A 20,032-nucleotide genomic window follows, 5' to 3' on the forward strand; every position below is an offset into this window, starting at 1 on the left:
TAATAAAGCAGTGGTTTCAGTTTAATATGTTGCAGGCTCATTTATTGTTAATAAATGATAATGCGGAAAATAAATGATCAAATAATATTGGGCTTGTTTTTGAAGCTCCAGTTGCTTATTTGTCTCGCGAGAGTTGGCAACTGTGGCGAGAGACCGAATTGTCACAAAAGGAGTGTGTTTTTGGTTGCCAGGGCAAGACAACCCTGCACAGATTACCTAAAGAGAAACAGCATTAAGGGACCAGTGGATGGAGTTTATTTTTACAGAGCATCAACGGGGTTGTGCAAGTGTTTTTGTTTGTTCCCTGCATTTCGAAGATGCTTGTTTTACAAACAAGGCCCAGTTTGACGCCAGATTTGCATATCGTTTATTTCTTAAGGATAATGCAGTCCCAAAGAAAAAGGGTCACGATCATGTGTTGGAACCGCAGGCGGTGAGTAAAACTGTTTCAAATATCTCTGTGTTGTTAACTTAGCTATCGCCGCGTAAGCACATCAAGTAAACAACATGTGATGTTGTCATCAAACTGCACTTTCCACATGTAACGTTACAGCTTAAAAAAAAAAAAAAAAAAAGACGACAAAGTGGAACTTAGTCATTTTCCAAAACCGCTAAGCAAATATATCCAGTTACACCACATAGAGACATCGTTGCTGATGCTGCTCTTGTTAAATTTCAGCCTCTGGATCTGATTCTGGATCATAAATATACTCTGAATCTGACTGTTAGCCATGGTTTGTTTTGGATGATGGTTTTTCCTTCATGGTAATGTCACAGCTTCCAAACGCTCTCAACGCAAAAGCCTACTGGCGCTAGTGATTCTTTAGCTCCGCCCACACGTCACGCCTCCAGCGGCTCGTGTACAGACTATCTTTCTCTTATAAATATAATAAAACTAAAGACTTTTTGGAGTTATGAAGGATGCAGTACTACTCTATAGGTACTCAAGATTAACAGGATATTGAGTGAAAACGAGCATTTCACCCCCCCTTTAATCATTATGTTTTAATGTAAAATAGACTAAAACACTGTTATGTACAATGCATTGGTGAACAGTCACCTGTTTTAATAGTTATACTGATAACACTTCACATATTTTTATACACATACAAGTGGAAATAAAAGAGGTCATAATTGTAGGATGTTTCATTGCATTGCAAAATGTATCTGTTTCAGAATGTATCTATTGACAAAGTAAGCTCTCTGGTAAGAAGTGCTTATGCAAGGTGAAGTAAAGCAGATAAGCCAACAACATGAATTTCAAATCCTCAGTACAACATATTACAATGACGCAACAATCATTACAAAATTCTGAATATGGTCTATCAACCATTTAAGAAGTGCTGAAATGACAAATGGGTTAACAGTTTATCCAAACTAGTACTTCAATTCTTTTGTACTGTTTCCTTACTTAGTTTTAATGTAATTTTTTTGTGTCTAAACATGTTCCTAAATGCAGATTCAGTACATATCAACGGTAACTGTTATGTCTGACATCAGAATGACTAAATGTCTCAGTGAAAGCCACAAGATAATTTCAATTCCCCATAGAGTTAAAGAGACAGTTCACCCAAAAAATATTCTCACCTTTATGTTGTTTCAAACCTGCATGAATTTCTTCCTACTGCTGAACACAAAAGAAGATATTTTGAAGACTGTTGGTAAACGAACAGTCGCTGGTAGCCATTGATTTTCCTCCATATTTCTTCCATACTGTGGAAGTTAATGGCTACCAGCAACTGCTTGCTTACCAACGAAGATCTTTTCTTGTGTTCAACAGAAGAAATACATTTATACTGGTTTGGAACATCCTGTTGTAAATGCTGACAGAATTATTTTGAGGTGAGGTCTCACTTTAAGCAGATTCACCACGCTGCAAGAGAGAGAGAGAGCTATAAAAGGAAAGAGAGGAAGAGACTAACAGACAGTGAGAAAGAGGCACGAAAAGATGCTTGAACTTTCACTTTTGCTGCATTTCATACCGCTGAAGTGAGAAATAGAAATTTAGAGTAGCATCAATGTCTGAATGTCTGAAAATCTGCTCTGCTATCTGGTAAGTGCATTCATGTAATTTTTTATAAAAAAAATAGAGAAGAATTAATTAAAATATACACGTTTTGGAAAATTAATGTATGAAATTAATCCCAAACATAAAAAAAAAAGAAATCTGTAAAGGATTATTAAAATTTTATGTTGACCATGTGTGAAGTTATAATTTCTTTTTTTTTTTTTTTTCAAAATATACAAATTTCTGTAAAGTCCTAAAAGCTTATGAACAGCTATTCAGCTAATCTTTGGTAATTATCTTTGTTATTAAGAAAGATAAAAATTGTATCAGTAAATACTGAAATTAACATTTCCTAAAATTAATTGATGATTTACTATTTTTAAGTACTAGCTCATATGAACGAATGCACTTTACTGATGTTCACAAGTGGAACTTCGTTGTAAAGTGTTACTGATTATATTTCATTTCAAATTTGTATGCATTTGTCCTTTTTCAGACATGAAACTGAATTCATAAATATTTACAAAATCTATTTTACAAAATGCTAATTTAAGGTAGTCGTAACATATAAATCAGTTTTCATTCAAAACACATTTCCAAATGCCTCTTAAACAAAGCAGAAACATGTTAACACAACAGAAAACAAATAGCAACAAGCCTCACGTGAAAAAAGGGAAATGGAAGTCAGTCTACACTTACTTACTACAAACAGTATCAATCTTACTACAAACAATATCAAACTCAATCTTTTTAACACTGGTTTCTATTTTACCATTTGACTCTCTCTGCAGTGACTTCTCCTGTGTATAACTATGATGAGCCCAGATTTAGAGAACTGCACCAACTTGTATGACCATCGTCCAGTGGCCCGAGTCCTCATACCTCTGGCCTATTCCATCATATGTCCAGTGGGACTTTTAGGCAATGCCCTGGCTCTTCATGTGATCTTCTCCAACATCACCAAAATTAATTCCATCACGCTTTATTCCGCCAACCTGGCTGTGTCCGATATCATGTTCTGCCTGTCGCTTCCCCTCCGAGCTGTTTACTACGGCCTTGGCTTCCACTGGCCCCTGGGGGAAGGACTCTGTAAAGCCATAACCCTGCTCTTCTATTTGAACTGCTATGCTGGAGTAAACTTCATGACCTGCCTGGCAGTCGATCGCTTTGTGGCGATGGTGTTTCCTCTGAGTCTGGTGAAACTGAGAAAGGTGAAAAATGTGCGATTGGTGTGTCTGGCCATATGGCTGCTGGTGTTTGCCCAGACGTTGCCTCTCCTGACCATTAACTTGACCAAAACGGAGCATGACAACAGCATCACCTGTATGGAATACCCCAATTTCGAGGGTCTTTTCAAAGGGCTGCCCTACATGCTGATCGTGGGGGTAGTTTTAGGCTTTGGAGTCCCAGTGGTGACAATCATCGCCTGCTATTCCATTCTGACCCGTAAACTACGTCTAGCAGCAAAGTCGAACCGACTGACAGAACGTTCTGGAAGAACCAAAAAAGCAAGAGGAGTGATCGCGGGAGTGGTATTTGTGTTTGTGGTGTGCTTCAGCCCATACCATATAGACCTTTTGCAATACATGATCCGAAAACTTTTCTACGCTCCAGACTGCATGGAGCTACAGTCCTTTCAGATATCCCTGCATATTACGGTGTGTCTTATGAACTTAAATTCCTGTCTGGATCCCTTTGTTTACTTTTTTGCATGCAAAGGCTACAAGCAGAAGCTGACGAGAATGATGAAGTGGCAGGTTGGCACCCACTTCTCCACTGCTGGAAGAATCTCGCCTGAAAGTTCAGGCATAGGCGACGAGCTCGGCATACGCCGCAACAACAAGATAAAAATGAACACTATTAGAGAAGCTCTGTAAAACAATCATCAACAAACACATATGTGGGGCCACAGTCAGGCCAGTCGCAACAAGGCAGGCAAACCAAGCAATTGCTTGGGGCCCAGAACTGACCTGGGGCCCCAAGACAACGACTGGTTAAGAATAAAATGCAACGACACTGTGTGAGCGCCCCTTTGATCGTCAATGCAGTAACATGTAATGACACTGTTATCGGGATCCCCCTCAAGGGGGCCCCTCTCAGTTGTCGCTGACAGCAGCAGGCCAACCAGGTCAAGTGATCTCTGCTTTTTTTTTTTTGAACGGAAGGAATATGGTTACTGTAATATGTTTTTTTTTTTTTTTTAACGGGATAAGGAAAACGCAGATCAGAAATCGCAGACTGCAAGGAGTCAGCAGTGTTTTGATTTGAGGGCTCAGGCAAACATAAAGAGAACGTCGTGGCGTGTTTCGATTGCAAGGATCGCGGAATCCAGTCATAAAAACGGAATTTACAGTTTAACGCAGAATGACACGTAATTTGCCAAATTTTGAATGAATGAATTAAAAATAGGTCATTGCACTTACATCAAACCACGATACAGACTAATATCTGTAAATATTAAGCAGGAACAGTCTGTTTAAATATGAATCCTGCATGTTCTGCCTGTCTCTGTTAATGAAAGGAGCAGAAGACGCACTGAAGCGCGCGTGACGCTCGCAGTGATTTCAGTCTCTGATGTCTAAATGTCTGTCTGATGTCTGATGTCTGATGGTAAAACGTCTGATGTCTCACTAAATAAGGATGTGAACACATGAACAACATCTACAGGACTGCTCTTAACAAAAACTTTAGTTTGCTTAATTTTCAATAATTAAAAGATAAATTAATGTTTGGTGTTTAATGTGCATCTCAGAAAATGCTTTATTTAAAAACCCACCTGAATGGCACTTAAATGCACTTAATTCATCTGTCAACTTTATTGTCATTGTTCAAAGTACAAGTACAGACAGAGAAACAATTATTAATAATTAAATGTTTTTTTTAATGTATGCATTGCATTCCATGCATTTAAAAAATAATAAAAAATCTAAAAAAGGAAACTTAGTTTTTCATTTAACGCACCCCTGAGCTGGTAATAGTGACCTCTTTCAATATGCTAACAGTGAAATGGTAAAACGTACTTCACAGGTAATTTCAGATTTTTGTTTCAATTATTTCCCAGCTACACCATCAACTTCATCCTCAACATCAACAGATGCATCACTTCTCAGTGCTGATTTTTCCTCTATAAAGCACAAGGTACCACACGCTCTATAATTATAGCTGATATCCTGCTCAGCCCAGAGTTTAAACTAAGTTTTTGCTGTCATATTATTAGAAGAAAAATTCCCACCAAACTATTTTTTCAAGCAGTATTTGCACTGTAAACTTTTTATAATTTATATAAAGTGCGGGTGAACTTAAACTGTATGGCTATGCTATGGTTCCTGTAGGCTTTGCGTGTGTGTGTGGGGGGGGGGTTGGGGGGTGGGGCTCTATGTCCATTTTGCTTGGGGCCCCCAAATTCCTTCAAACGGCCCTGGCCACAGTTGAGACTTAAAAGCCAAATAGAAGGCTAATTAATAGCAGAAGTGGCCTAAAAATCATAGACAATTTGTCTCATCTGATTTTAAACAGCAGACACCTCATGAAACAGATGGACGCTTGACAAGCACTGGCATCAAAGTGGAGAAAGAAAAAATACTTGATGCAAAAATACTACGTAATCCATGAAGTATCTGTCTATATTTAAAAAAAAAAAAAATGTAACTCATAACGGGGTAGGCTAGTTCACCAAAAATATACATATATACTGCAAATATTTACTAACTTGTTCTAAAACTGTAGACTTTCTTTCTTTTATGAAACATAAAGTGTCTCACCAGCCTGTGTTTTTAGGTGTTTTTTTGTTTGTTTGTTTGTTTGTTTGTTTGTTTTTTGGACCAATAGTAACCAAAGTGGTTTGGTTTTCCAATATTCTTCAAAATATCTTATTTTGTGTTTTCACAAAGTCTTAAAGGTTTGGAATGACATGAGGTTGAGTACAGTTTCATTTTTGGGTGAACTATCCCTTTCACACATAAATAAGTGAATCATTCTTCAAGTTTTGAAAATTGTGAATAAAGTAGTTGAACTATCACACAGCTGATTTAATTGTGAAAAAAAAGTAAATGTGTGAGGAACCAACCAAGATATCAAAAGTCATGTCAAGAGTTGATGACACTTTGTCCACGTTGTGGATTTTATCAAAGTTTTAATGCATCGACTGGTGCATGAAGTCTTAGATAGAGGGCAAGATTATCAAAAAAGCAAATGTTCTCATCAAAAAAGGAAACCATCAATGCCAGTCTCTCATTAACAAGAGTCTGAAAGCTAGTAGTTCAAAGGAAATGACTTGAAATTAAAGGGTACTTTACTTTCATAAGACTTTGCCATTTCAACATATATTGCTTTCATATATTGGGGAAATGTTGTTCTAATGTTAGTAAAGAATACTTTCACAACGATACAATGAGAAAAGGACGTTAATCTAAAAGACAATGACAAAAAGGGAAGTTGATGCTGCACTTTGAAATACATGAAGTGTTGCAGGAATGTACAGCAATACATCCCGTGCTTGCAGCATACAGTCAATGCATGTGGCTTAACTGTTGAAAACATCTCACATTTTGTAAAGAACTGTTGTGAAAATGGTATAGAAACTCACAGTCCAGCTGGAGCAACATCCACTTTAAGTTCAAGCATGAAGCGAAGAGTCAGCAGCAAGTCCACAAAAGTAGAGAGAATCCATGCTCTGAAGAGGAAGGGACTAAACATCATAATCAAAAATATGACAATGTTTTATATATATATATATATATATATATATATATATATATATATATATATATATATATATATATATATATATGTTTTCTGGAATATCATATATATATTACATCATGGGATTTTAACAACAACAACAACAACAAATCATCAACGTTTAAATGTAGAGAAGGCAGGCATTGGAAATGTTTGGTAACATGAAATGGCTTTCGATTTCATTTTTTTTTTTATGTTTATAGCATTTTAACAGGATATACATCATAAATACAAGGCTGAAGAGCATCACCTCATGCTCTTAAACAGCTTAAAAATGTAGTCATCTGATTTCCAGATAAGATGAAGGCGTTTCAAGTTTCCATGTGACCTTCATGCACCTTATCTTAAACTGGTCGGTGTATGCAGCATTATATAATGGTGTTTTGGAATATCACATTTATCCTGAAATTATATAGGCTACATCCTTTTTTCTTTTTTATATGCTCTTCAATTTTATGTAGAGAGTGTTTTTTTTCTTTTTTTGGAAAATGGGTGAAAATCTTAAATGATTTAATGCTAAAATTATTTAAATAATTTTCTTGTCATTGTCTATGGCAGTGGTTCTCAATTCCAGTCCTCGTGTAACACTGCTCTGCATATTTTGCAAATCTCTTTTATTTAACACACGTAAGTTTGTTAGAAGTGAGCTCCATGCATGAACTGTGTTCTGACTGACAGGATCCCAGTGTTCACTGCTCCCTTCTCCCTGAGCAGGGGGAAATCTGTTGAAGTTTACTTACGGTCAAACAGATCAAACGTCTGTAGTGATAAGAGAGACACACAAAATGTACAGAGTGGTGGTAAACGAGAATTGGATTTGAGAACCACTGGTCTATTGTATAACAAAGCAGAAGCATTTTGTGTCAGTACTTCATAAACACAGTGTATTGAAAAGGTCACTCGTCTAGAATACATTTTGCAATGTAATATATATTTAACAAATACACTGTGGGAAAAAAAACACAAAACAACAAAAACAGGAAGACATATTTTGCTATTCACACTTGCAGCAAAGCTGTGGCTGCCAAATCTTCTCTCAAAGATCCGAAAATTGTAGATAAGCAAACTTCTGCAGAAAGTGTCTTTCAGGTCCAAGCCCCAGCCTCCAGAACTACAAGAGAGCCATGGATCACACACACAATAATTGTGTTTAGAAATTTTTTAAATAATCCTATTAGTTACAAATATAATACAATATCAATCCAATAAAATGATTGGTTAAATGTGAAAATTATCCAGATGGAGCTTGGGTTAGAGAATTACTGATAATGCTCTTTTACGACCAATCTGATCATTTTGATGCATCTTTCACCAATATGCAGAAACAATTGTTTATTGTTTGACTTCAAGTTTTTGCCACAATTGATCAAATCAGTAATTATTTTAATGCAAGAAAACATGCATTATGAATATTGTATTATTATTTCTAATTATAACAATACAAGTTATTTAATAATAGGGCAAACATTCTTAATACACACAATATTGAATGCACACATCAAAATTTGTTCGTGATTATGAGAGTACACCAATTCAGTCAGATATACTGTTTTATGTCTAAAAACCAAATACAAATACACATTTTGACTTCAAATGTCCATAATAATGTTTAAGATGTTAAAAACATAAAGATGGATTCGTTTTTTACAGACATGCAACTTTTTTAATTGATGGACTGGAGTGTGTGGAAGGTTTTATTAAGCTGTTTGGACTCTCATTCTGACGGCACCCATTCACTGCAGAGGATCCACTGGTGAGCAAGTGGTGTTTTTGCTACATTTCTCCAAATCGGTTTCCATTATGAAACAAACTTTTTTTATGTAACGTTATATCTAGGAAAGTATGGTTACTGTGTTGATTTTCATAGAGCAACTGTCACTTCCCATGAAAGCCTGGTTTCACCCCCACCCCCAAGTTTTTAATCGGCGGCAGCAGCACTTCCTGTCATGCATCATGAGCCAGAAGCAAAAGGTTTTGAAGGCAAAGATGATGTGTGAAGATCGTTATTGGGGGAAGGCAGGCTTTAATCTGAATGACAGGTGAAGGATTGAAACTGTGTTTCACCACATCTCATTTCATCTCACAAATATGATTTATTATGTCAAAGATTCAACTTTTTATGTCATCATAATTCGTTTTAGCCAATTGTTTTTCATTTAAAAAAAATAAAAATCATGACATTTATTTAGTCATTTTGAACCATGGAAATGTTCATAATCATCCATGGTTTTATATTTGATTACAATGGTCTATTTGAATGATAAATAACATTTAGCCTATAGCTTATCCTGGAACTATGTTTTTTAAAAAGTGGGAATCTAGAGTGCCGTTATGTTTGTAACCCACTATAGGATTAATTCTGATAGTCATATTTAAACTAACTGTTGTTTCTGCTGTAATACAAGAAAGTAATAGTAAGATAGCATTACTAACTATATTTATTACTATAAATTCATGAAAAAAAATGTCCCAGCTTAGGTTGTAACAACAAAAATCTTTGTACTTGACATTAGTGTACACAATTTAAGGTTAAGTTATAGATTCCTTAACAAACTTTAATTTGAAATACATAAATATGGGAGTGAAATTAGGTTTTTTTGACTAATTGTGCAAAATAAATCACCATTTTATGGTTGAGAGTTTTCTTTAGATGCTGCATCATACTGAGATTTTTTATTTTTTATTGTGTTTAGAAATAAAAAATTAAAATCTGAGATGATGATGATGATTAATATTTATTTCTTTTCACTTTCAGAGGAGAATTATTTAATGAGATGAAATGTAAATAAGTGGAATAAATATTCTATTGGCCCTAGACCAGGGGTAGGCAAGTTAGGTCCTGGAGAGCTGCAGTCCTGCAGAGTTCAGTTTCAACCTTGTTCAGGTGTGTTTGATAAGGGTTGAAGCTGAACTCTGCAGGACTGCGGCTCTCTAGGACCGATCTTGGCTACCCCTGGCTGGTCTAGACAAAGTTTTATCCCACAGTATACAGATTCAGTTCTACTGCACTGAGGATTTATGACCACATGGTGGCAGCACAGACAACTGATTTGATTGACTGGCCCGAGTTATGATTACCGAAACTTCGAGCAATTGTATCGTGGTAATAGCAAAAAATAAATAATAAATAAATAAATAAATAAATAAATAAATAAATAAATAAATAAATAAATATATATATATATATATATATATATATATATATATATATATATATATATATAATAAATAAAACACCATTTTTACTAAACCAAGATTCATAAAGGTTGTGAGGTTGTCTGTCACTTTTTGAACTGTATGATTGAATGAATGTGGAAGAGGTAGCAACCCCATTATGCAAGAATTGGAGCCAATGTGGCTTTAAATAGTTTCCGATCATGAATGAATTTATGGCTTCTGATAAATGATCAGTGCTATCGTCTGGCTTCAATTTCACAAACAAAAGCTTTCTCTGCTGGAGAATTAATGAAAACAAGCCATCTTTCATTTGAGCCGGTTTGAAATCTCAGCTGCAAGTCAACGTCAAGCTGCTACATTAAGTCAAATACTTTTGTTTGTTCCCCACTGCTGGCTTTGAGATAAATGAGTTTGTGTAATGGCCATCTGTTGGGTGTTTTAGACGTGTTGCATAGGCTGGCGGTGGCGATGTTTGTGGGGAGTTGCTGGTTTTCATAAGATGAAATGAAATAAGACACAGCAGTCATGACCAATAAAAATGATAGAAGACATCCGGCGTCTGTGTCCCAGCTTTCCCCAAGCGATCATGGAGGTTCCTGGGGTGATTCAGTTGTCTGAAAAGTGTAAGAAAAAGCTAATCTGTACTAGCAAGCATGCCCACTTTTGAGCTAATAAGTAAAAAAAAAAAAAAAAAAAAACGTGCCACAATAGACCTTTGTCAGGTTAGACGGTATATTGATTTTAACGTGAAAAAATACAAAGATGAAACGTATTTATACAATGTATTGTGTAAACTAGCTCTAGGCCCTAGATATTTCAAAATGCAAGTTTTCTTCTCCCTTTTGAAAAGAACAGAATATACTGAAGCATGGCAGCTGGTTTAAGCTGGTCATGAGCTGGTCCTAAGCAACTAGCTCCAGCTCAGGACCATCTTAAACCAGCTGTTTAATATATAATATGCAGCTTTTTTCAACAGAGCTTCTTCATTAGAATTTTTTTTTTCATAAGCTGAACAATATTAAACAATGAATAGCCTACATTAAGGTACTTCAAGCACTAAAGGTCTCTGCTAATTTGGCCACAAATAAAACATTAACATTACAACATACATTATTTCCCTGTTACTGCTTTAGCATCAATTTAATCATGTCATAGTCCATTACAGGACTGTATCATTTAGAGAGGATATAACCTGTAACGAGATGATGGGAAGGAAACGCTGACCGGCCTGGATTTCATGGGTCTGTCATGCAAGGACTTTGTAGAAGTACAAACTGCTCTTCGATCATCATCTCAGAGCAGTCAAATCTCACATTTGAGTTGAAGAAATCAGTCTTGAATTCATCAGTTAACACCTTGTTTTATTCTGTTCACCATTTCTATCATTTTAGTATTAAAAGCTATTAGGCCTTTTGGATTAGTTCCTTACGTCTTTGATTTTCCCCTCTCTTATTTAGCGATTAGCTGCTTATGCTAAACAAAACTATTTTGATTTTTCCATGGCTGTATTCATAGGCTTTACAATATGAAATTTAAAAAGAAAGTATGGCTTTCACAGGCGGTGGTGACAGGGCCATTAGAGTCATAAAGAGGAGAAACAGCCCTGATCTTTTACTAGAAGTAAATATTGTATTATTATATTATTGTAAAAATTGTATATAACATCAGATCTACATCAGATTCAGATTCACTGAATACGAAACTTATTAACTGAACCAACTAACATTTAACCTGAAAGCCAGGCAGACACTGACCAAATCACATGTGTTTCTATAAAAAAAAAAAAAAAAGATCAGACGTATTGAGGGTAAAAGACCTGAATAGAAGAAATAGTAGCCATGTTTCTGTCTTTGTCAACCTCAACAAATTAGAGCATGTGTTCATGTAATAAATAAAATCCAGATTTGTCGGCAGCACTGTCTCCTGCTGTTTACTTTGTCCATTAAAAGGAAATGAGCAGATGGCAGTTGGCCTCCTCTCGTCCTTTCTTCTCTTCTCCCTCTCTCAATGTCTCTCCCTTTCGGCCATCCTCATTGTCCATTAATCTCTCTCTTCACAATCTGCCTGAGTATAGAGCTGACAGTGAAGCCCCCGGGGAGAGGGAGGGAAAACAAGCCAATCCAGCTGTCAGAAGTCCAGCGAAGGGACATAAGTCCTCTCAAGCAGCCAGTGCCCCTGTCAGACAGCTTGAGTGAAAGCACACACACACTCACACACATCTAGAGACTGACAAAAATGCAAAAGGCAATGGCAAAAAAAACTGACCAAACAAAACAATACATTCTCATTATACACAGTCCTTACAGCAAAAGGGAATATGAGAGATGACTTAGACTTACAAAAAAACTCTTGTAATTTAGATCTTACATGCAATTGACCAATCGGTAAGCATCCCCCTCCCCAAACACACACACACCTTAGTTTCTGTTGCGAACTTGGAGAAAGAAACGGAGTTGCTAACTGTCTTACAATGACAACTGTCAGTGTGGAAACCTTGTCCCAAGATGTTTTTGATACATTTTGGACACAAAAGGACCACCATTCAAGTGGGACTAAAATATGTCATAAAGGGATATATAAGAGGAGGTGCCTGGACTGGGATGATGACATTTCTCGCTTCCTTATTTATTGCACATTGTGCCAACAGTCACGGGCACACACTCAAGTTTGTCTGTCGATATATTTTGACTTTGACTGTGCCTTGTTTTTATGTGTCAGGTGAATACAGCACTATTGTTGACTATTGTTTAAAATTCATCAAACTTTTTTAGTGTCAGGCTACTATACGTTTTGTTCTCCACCTTTTTGACTCCAAGGCTCCCCGCTGTCCATAACAACATGCAAAGGCCTCACAGTAAATTTAGTGATGATTTTGGATGTTTTAAGAGCTGGATGTTCTTCACGGTTCCCACTCTTTTTAACCAGTGCATATACATGAATTATCAGTTTGTTTCATGATTTACAGGACAAGGATTAAGGAAAATGTTTTTTTTTTTTTTTTCACAATTTCTACCCAATTTAGAGCTAAGCAAATCTAATGATGTATTTATTATAAAAATGCCTTTCATGACTTTTCCAGGTCTAGAAATCACTTAGGAAATCTCAATCAGTTAGGCTTCCTCGAGGTGTTTTCACGTGAATTGAGTTGTTGAGGGGCTGATTTAATATTTAAAACAAATCTTGAGTTTAGGTATTTTAATGCTTGTTTTGTCTTATTTAAAATCATTTTGATTCAGCTTGTTGGAAGTTTGCAGGAAAAAAAACAACTTTTTTATATCATTCACTAATAATATTGTTGGCATATGATTTCAGATGTGTACTGTACTTACAAAGACATATATATATATATATATATATATATATATATATATATACTTAAATGTGTAGTTTAAATGACAGCTGAGATAATATATAGTATTTTTGGACTAATGTTATTGTATCTGATACAATATATCAAATCAAGTGTCATTTTGTCATTACCAGTAAAAATGTACCATATAAGGTTCAGGTTTTATCGTTTGTTAATGGATCATCAGTATCAGGATCTAACAATGAACAAAATAATTTTATAGCATGTATTATTTATTATGGTATGTATTAATTCAAACGAATTGTTTTACAAGATAAAACTTTTAATTGATCCAGTTTTTAAAGTTAAATTAAATATTGATATTTTACAAAGTGTAATGATTTGTTTCTTAATTAGAACACGTTTCTTCAATAATTTGAAACCAAACACACATTTTTCTGAAGTGTTTTCCTTTAGATGTTTGCACCAGTTTGCTATTTTGATAATGCAAAGTCATTAGTCATTTTTTTAATGTGGCTTAAGTGTCCAGAGGCGTTTTGGGGCTGTTACCTTCATCCCTTCTTCCTCTGTCATGAAGAAAGGCTGAACTAAATAAACAGTCCACTCTTTTTTTCAGGATCTCTAAATTCACCATCATTTCCTCACAGGGCAGTTTAAAATCAAAAGGTGATCTCTCTCCCTTTCCTCCTCTTGCGAATGAGTCAATTTCACGGCACATTATCCCGCACCATTCTCCCTTTCCCCCAGCTCTCTCTCTCATTAGGAGCGAGAAAGAGCAAGCTGAATTAGTAATGATAGTGAAAGGTTTGAAAAGCTGAGCGCTACTCTCTTGCCCTTCCATTACCTGTCCACAGCTCTCATCCTCTCATCCTGCTCTAACACTCATTTGGACAACTTGTCCTGCACCTCTAGCGCTGTCTGTGCTAATGTACAACAGGCTCTCTCTGATTACATTACATTTACACTACTCCGACGTGGCTGGATCTATTACAGACTGCGATGAGCCATTCAACAGGCCCTGGATCTGTCTTGTTAGACTCATTGTGGCTCCTAACAGACTCAAACAGGAATGTGAGATGTATAGAAATAGATACAAGTGATCACCGTATAGGGGGAAACAACTAGTGTTATCGTATATAACTGCAATTGAGTGCAATTTCAAACTTGCCAGTCTCAGGTTTAAGGATTTCCACAATAAATATATTACCAGTCCTGTCAGAGAGAGCCGATAATGCATTTTTTTGGTCTAGTGTTGTCAATTTTATTATATGTATAGCAGATAAAGTAATGTCTGGACAGAACTGTACACTAACTCTGAGTGCATCAACTTGATACGCCAGCTAGCCGATGAAAAATGCCTCTCCCTTTCAAGGTTGATTGAAACTTTAACCTCATATTCAATATGCCAGAGAGACCTGAAATGTGCCAGAGACTGGGCTTTTTTCCACAATAGGGGCTTGAATAATGCAACAATCAGTCAATTATTCATCTCTCCTGACTTCTTATTATGTTCAGAGAGAGAGAGAGAAAGAGAGAGAGAGAGAGAGAGAGAGAGAACCGCTAAACAGTACAGCTTGAGTGATTGGCTAAATGCTGCGTCAACTCATTTTTGTGCATGTGCTCTTGAGAAAAAAGAAAGTGTCTGTCCGTATGGCTTTCTGCCTTGGAAGTTACATAAAATAAAATAAAATAAAATGGTAAAAAAAGTACAAGAATCAGATTATCTTTTGGTCTTGAAAGGAAAATAACAAATAAAAATTATATATATATATATATATATATATATATATACACACAGTCTAAAATTAAATAAATTACATTAAAATTAAATAAAAAGCTCTGAGAACAAGTGTCTTTCAGTTTTTGCAAGTAAAATATTAATAAATAAATAATACAAAAATATATATAAAATACAGTAAAGTAAAATGTCTTCAAACTACTTTGATTTAGTGTTTCTACAGAAGTCACACAAAACAAGCATCAGTCAGTCAGTTTTCAAACGTCTTCCTTGTAAAGCATGTGGGAAAAATCTTTATTGTCTTCCAGATGGACAGGACAGAAGTAACGACATGCCAGCATGCTCTCCATGTCGAGTATGATATTAAACCGCAACTGAACAAAAAATAACTTAGATGCAAGAAATCTTCTTAAAAATGTTTGTATTGATTTCCTAGATCTACAGCGTACAATGCACAGTAGCATGTCTAAACTTTTATGTACATATTTGATGATATCAACATATCTGTTATGGTACAACAATGAAAAATAAAAATATGGACAGCTACCTTCTTATTGAAATAACAGACAGATACACAATACACATTTTAATGCAGTGTTTATAGTTGATAAATAACTACTGTAAATCAAATTCATATCTTTCTTCAGACCCCTCCCTTGAAAATGAAATGATGTTTTGAAACTGATGTAAAATGTGAAATGGTAGAAGGGCAAAAAGTGATCTGATTTGAATATTTCATCAGTCAGTGTAGTCAGGCAAATTGAAATGCTTTATAAAATGTTTTTAATTTCTCAGTGTTGCCAAAAGCCCCCTGGAAACCTGGTCCTTCAGCCAGATGTGTGTCTCATGAGGACTCGGGCTTTATTCAACTGAATGCTGACTTTCAATGGGCATAATAATCTTGTCAAGTCCTTGTGCTGCAACACACTGACATCAGCCTATAAAACTGCCTCATTGTCTTCCATCCGTCCTCCAGCAGAAATGCAGACGTTATTTACCAGGCAATTGACTACAGGCTCTTCTATACAGTATGAATGCATTTACTCCTTGTCTTCATTCTTCAGTACATCATTGTGGACTTTAGAAAGAGTCTTCCATCTGTGGAGAAAAATAAAGGGTATGAATGGAGCTTGACTGATGTCCCGAGCAGCGTATAATGAACGGACAAATACATAATGTTCTGCCGTGTACGGACTGAGAGGGAGATGAAAGGATTGTTAAAGGAGAAGAGATTTGAATAAATGTCAAAAACATAAAAAAAAGAGCCCTCGCTCCTCGCTGTCCTCTCAACCAAGACGAAAAGAGAAAGCAAACCCTATGAAAGATTAATTACAAAATGTAGATTATGTAAATTACGCCCATGCAAATATTTCATGAGGACAATTAAGGGAGCCATTAATTACTGCTCGCCCTTTTTTGTCTTTATCCTGTCTTTCTTTCATTTTGTTTTTCTTTTTGTATCAGTGTAATTTAATTTAATTTCACTCTGAATGTTTTAAAGGGTTAATATTTGAACACATCAGGGCTCTGTTTAGATGATCATGTACACTATCAAACAACAGAACTCAATGGATGATATAATGGACACCAGCTCTCGATGGTATCCATCTGCGGCGGTCGTTTCCTTCAAGACTTTGAAGATTACAGGGGAAAACACATTTAAATATAGATCCACGAAGAAACAATGTAAGGGAACATGAAAAGACATCTGCACCTTGTATTGTTCTGTCAGTGTCTGTTTTGCTGCTGTTATTGTTTGTCTCCATTTCCTGTTGAGGAGGGTCTGTTAACATGAAAACAGTTACAAGCGGGGTTAGGAATTATTTGTCACTTTAACTTTAATTAAGTGTCTGTTTTTACTCTTCAAATACCAATAAAACACATTTTACGGTGTACAGTACTGTTTATCAGTTTAAACAAACTAAATCTGATGATTCAGTACCAGCTGTCATTTGAACATAGCTGGTTATGTTTCAAATTATAAGATGTTAAATGTTTACATCCTTTATTTTTCTAGACAGACACTTAGAATTCGGAGCATCCCCTTCAGGGTGCTGGTCGTGTGGTGTGTTTTCTAACCGCTTCGAGTGGGTGATCTCTCACCGCAGGACGTCCGCTGCAGATTCTGCTCGGCCTGGTCTCTTCTCTTGGACTCCACCTCCAGAGCCTCCTGCAGTTTCCTCTTGGTCTTCTTCTCTTTCTTCAGACGCTTCTGGATGAGTGCTGACAAAAGCACATATGGAGGAAAAAAGAACAATAAAAAGTTTTATAACTATGAGGAATGTAAATACTGTTCAAAACTTTGGAATGGGTAAGATTTTATAAAATGTTTTTAAAGAACATCTCTTATGCAAAGGCTGCATTTATTTGAGCAGAAATACAGTAAAAAGGGAAATATCATTACAATTTTAAACCAAACTGTTCTCTGTTGTAGTATGTTGTAAAAGTGTACTTTATTCCTGTGATGCAAAGCAGCCATCACTCCAGTCTTCAGAGTCAATCACCTTTATTTATACAGCGCTTTTAACAATACAGATCGTGTTAAAGCAGCTGTAAAGAATTAATTAGGAAAATAGTGTGTCATGTGTCACATGATCCTTCAGAAAATAGTCTAATATGCTTTTTTTGTTTAAGAATCATTCCTTATTATCATCATTGTTGAAAATGGTGCTGCTTCATGTCTTTTGTGGAAACCACAACACTTTTTTGATGAATACTAGAACGTACAAATGCAGTGTTTATTTTTTTTAAAAAGTTTTGAAATGTTATGAATGTCTTCATTTAAAATTCAAACTAAAATACTTGAATAAAAGCATTAACTTAGTTAAAAAAAAAAAATCTTGAAACATTAGTAGTGTGTTTTGTAGTATTATATCTACTATTTCTTGTATAGCTATTGCGTTAAACTTCATGCTACTGGATAATTGAAATATTATTACATCAAATCCCACATCACAGCAAACAGCAATTATAGCAAACAATGAAAAGCTGTTCCACATGCCTTTATTCAGTCTTTCTGGTATGCACATCTAAAGTGAAACTAGGCTGTAGCCCAGTGGAACATGTTCATTTTTCCAGTTTGCAGTAGGAGTTTAATTCAGACAGCACAGTCAGCAAAAAAAAATGCTTTCTGTCTGTCAGATGTGAATCTGTCCTCCGTGAGTGATCTAGGACCAACCTTGTTCTTCCTCTTCTCTCTAACCACTAGGTGTGAAACTCAGAAACCGATTCGAAGTCAGTTGGCTGGAGTATAAAGACATCTCTCACTAATGGAAGAGCCAGTTGACTTGATGAATTATGCAGGAGATTCATTATCCTCATCAAATGTGATGCCGCGAATATTAACACGGCAATTCTGTTTACACTGAAAATAAATCATTCACACTAATATCATAATATGTACTTGTAATTACAAAGGGTAATTCACAGTGTGTGTGTGTGTGTGTATGTGTGTGTGTGTGTGTGTGTGCAGCGGAAGGAAAGTGCTGAATTTGCAGTAGCACAGTGCGGGCGACAGGAGAATACGAGATGAGGAGCTCTCTAATTAAACAACATTCATTAATGATGCATGTTGCCCTGTCACCTTCTTTAACGATTCCACCGTTTTATGCTGGCTTTCTACGAGGTTTCCGATTTATCTAGACTTCAATTGTATGTACATTCTGGAGAACAGAAGATTAAGAGACTAAATTGTGTGCAAATTTATTTGTGAGTAAACGGGATGTGAAAGCTCAAGTGGCGGACAGTTAGATGTGAGAACTTGTTTAACTTGTTTTTGTGAAGTGGGCTGACAACATTACATGTAACTGAAGATGAGCTCTTCTTTCGATGCATATCAAATTTCAAATGTGACAGCACACACCTGTTTTCCTATTAAATCCTTAGGTTTGAGTGGAATCACTAAATTTGCAACAGCTTATCTTGCAGACATCTGTCAATCATTAGTCACACATAATGCACGTTTAAAACTTGCTGATAGCACATGTATGTTGCCAAATCATTGTGTTCTGTTTTGCACAAACATCTAGCAAACACGGACAAAAAAGATTGCCCATGATAAAGAAAATAGCTTTTGTCTTACACCCTGAATGCATGCGAATCCTCACATCTTAATCATTTGAATCATTTAAATATGAAAAAAAAAATTCCTCAAATATCATGAATTATTGATTGATAAATATTATATTTTTGGAAGCTGCACCACATGACATGCTACAACCTGAACTAGCTTTTCATAGTCATAAAAAGGTCAAATGATCAGATTTAATAGAGGAAACATATGGACCTTGACAAATAGTCATGTTCTTCTATATTTTCTGTTTTTTTTCTGCCTTTTTTGTCACCGTTTTATGTAAACATTTTCACTGTAAAGTATGCATAAATAATATTTTTCATTTAAATAAATTAATATTAATTCATTTTTTATTAAATAAATGAATAGACGTGACAACAACAACAACAACAACAAAAAAAAAACATACATTCTGCCTACAGTCTAAATGTTAAAGGAACAGTTCACTCAAAAGCAAAAGCTCAGTTATTATTCATCTTCTTGTTGTTCCAAACCCATACGCTGTTGGAACACAACAGTAGACATTTTTGAAGAACTGTTTCACAGTTCTTGCCAGTCATCAAATGTTCATAATGACAACCACTGTCAAAATGACAAAGCAAAACCAAAGTAAAGCCATTTTTGGGTTCCTTTAAATATAAACTAACTTCTTAAAATGGGATATGGGATAACAATATATTGCTGATCAGAAAAAAACATCTTGATAACATACACTACTGTTCAAAATTTTGGTGTTAGTAAGATTTTTGGTGACACTTAATCTTATTAAGGTCCAGTTCTCACTGTTAACTAGTTGCTCATGAGGATGCATATTACTAGCATATTGGCTCTTTATTAGTACTTATAAAGCACATATTAATGGCTTATTCTGGATGAGCATATTTTAGATCCCTCCCCCATACCTAAACTTAACAACCTTACTTTACTAACTATTAACAAGCGTCAAATTAGGAGTTAATAGAATGACCCCAAGCCTTGATAGTGTAC

General features: G+C 35.6%; 2 protein-coding genes across 3 annotated transcripts in view; one reads left to right on the forward strand and one right to left on the reverse strand.

Annotated features, from left to right (window-relative positions):
• The first annotated feature begins 1,768 nt into the window (after positions 1-1,768).
• LOC128015633 (G-protein coupled receptor 183-B) lies at positions 1,769-5,352 on the forward strand. Its single transcript, XM_052599662.1, has 2 exons — positions 1,769-2,053; positions 2,800-5,352. Exon 2 carries the CDS (start codon positions 2,821-2,823, stop codon positions 3,883-3,885), a length of 1,065 nt encoding a protein of 354 aa, XP_052455622.1. The 5' UTR covers positions 1,769-2,053; positions 2,800-2,820; the 3' UTR covers positions 3,886-5,352.
• Positions 5,353-15,227: 9,875 nt separating this feature from the next.
• LOC128015649 (dachshund homolog 1) overlaps positions 15,228-20,032 on the reverse strand; it is a 57,036-nt gene continuing 52,231 nt past the window's right edge. Inside the window, exons 9-11 of one of the 2 annotated variants that reach the window (XM_052599690.1) lie at positions 17,077-17,196; positions 16,688-16,756; positions 15,228-16,071 (exon numbers count right to left, since the gene is read on the reverse strand). In XM_052599690.1, the coding sequence (XP_052455650.1) occupies positions 16,034-16,071; positions 16,688-16,756; positions 17,077-17,196 (227 nt within the window). In that variant the 3' untranslated portion in view covers positions 15,228-16,033. Of the gene's footprint in view, positions 16,072-16,687; positions 16,757-17,052; positions 17,197-20,032 lie in introns of both variants that reach the window. The other variant, XM_052599681.1, reaches the window with a different exon arrangement.

This window comes from Carassius gibelio, chromosome A1 (genome assembly GCF_023724105.1).
Source record: "Carassius gibelio isolate Cgi1373 ecotype wild population from Czech Republic chromosome A1, carGib1.2-hapl.c, whole genome shotgun sequence".
NCBI lineage: Eukaryota > Metazoa > Chordata > Actinopteri > Cypriniformes > Cyprinidae > Carassius > Carassius gibelio.

Coding starts and splice junctions, on each gene's coding strand:
- LOC128015633 (XM_052599662.1), top strand. CDS start 2,821: ATGATGAGCCCAGATTTAGAGAACTGCACCAACTTGTATGACCATCGT.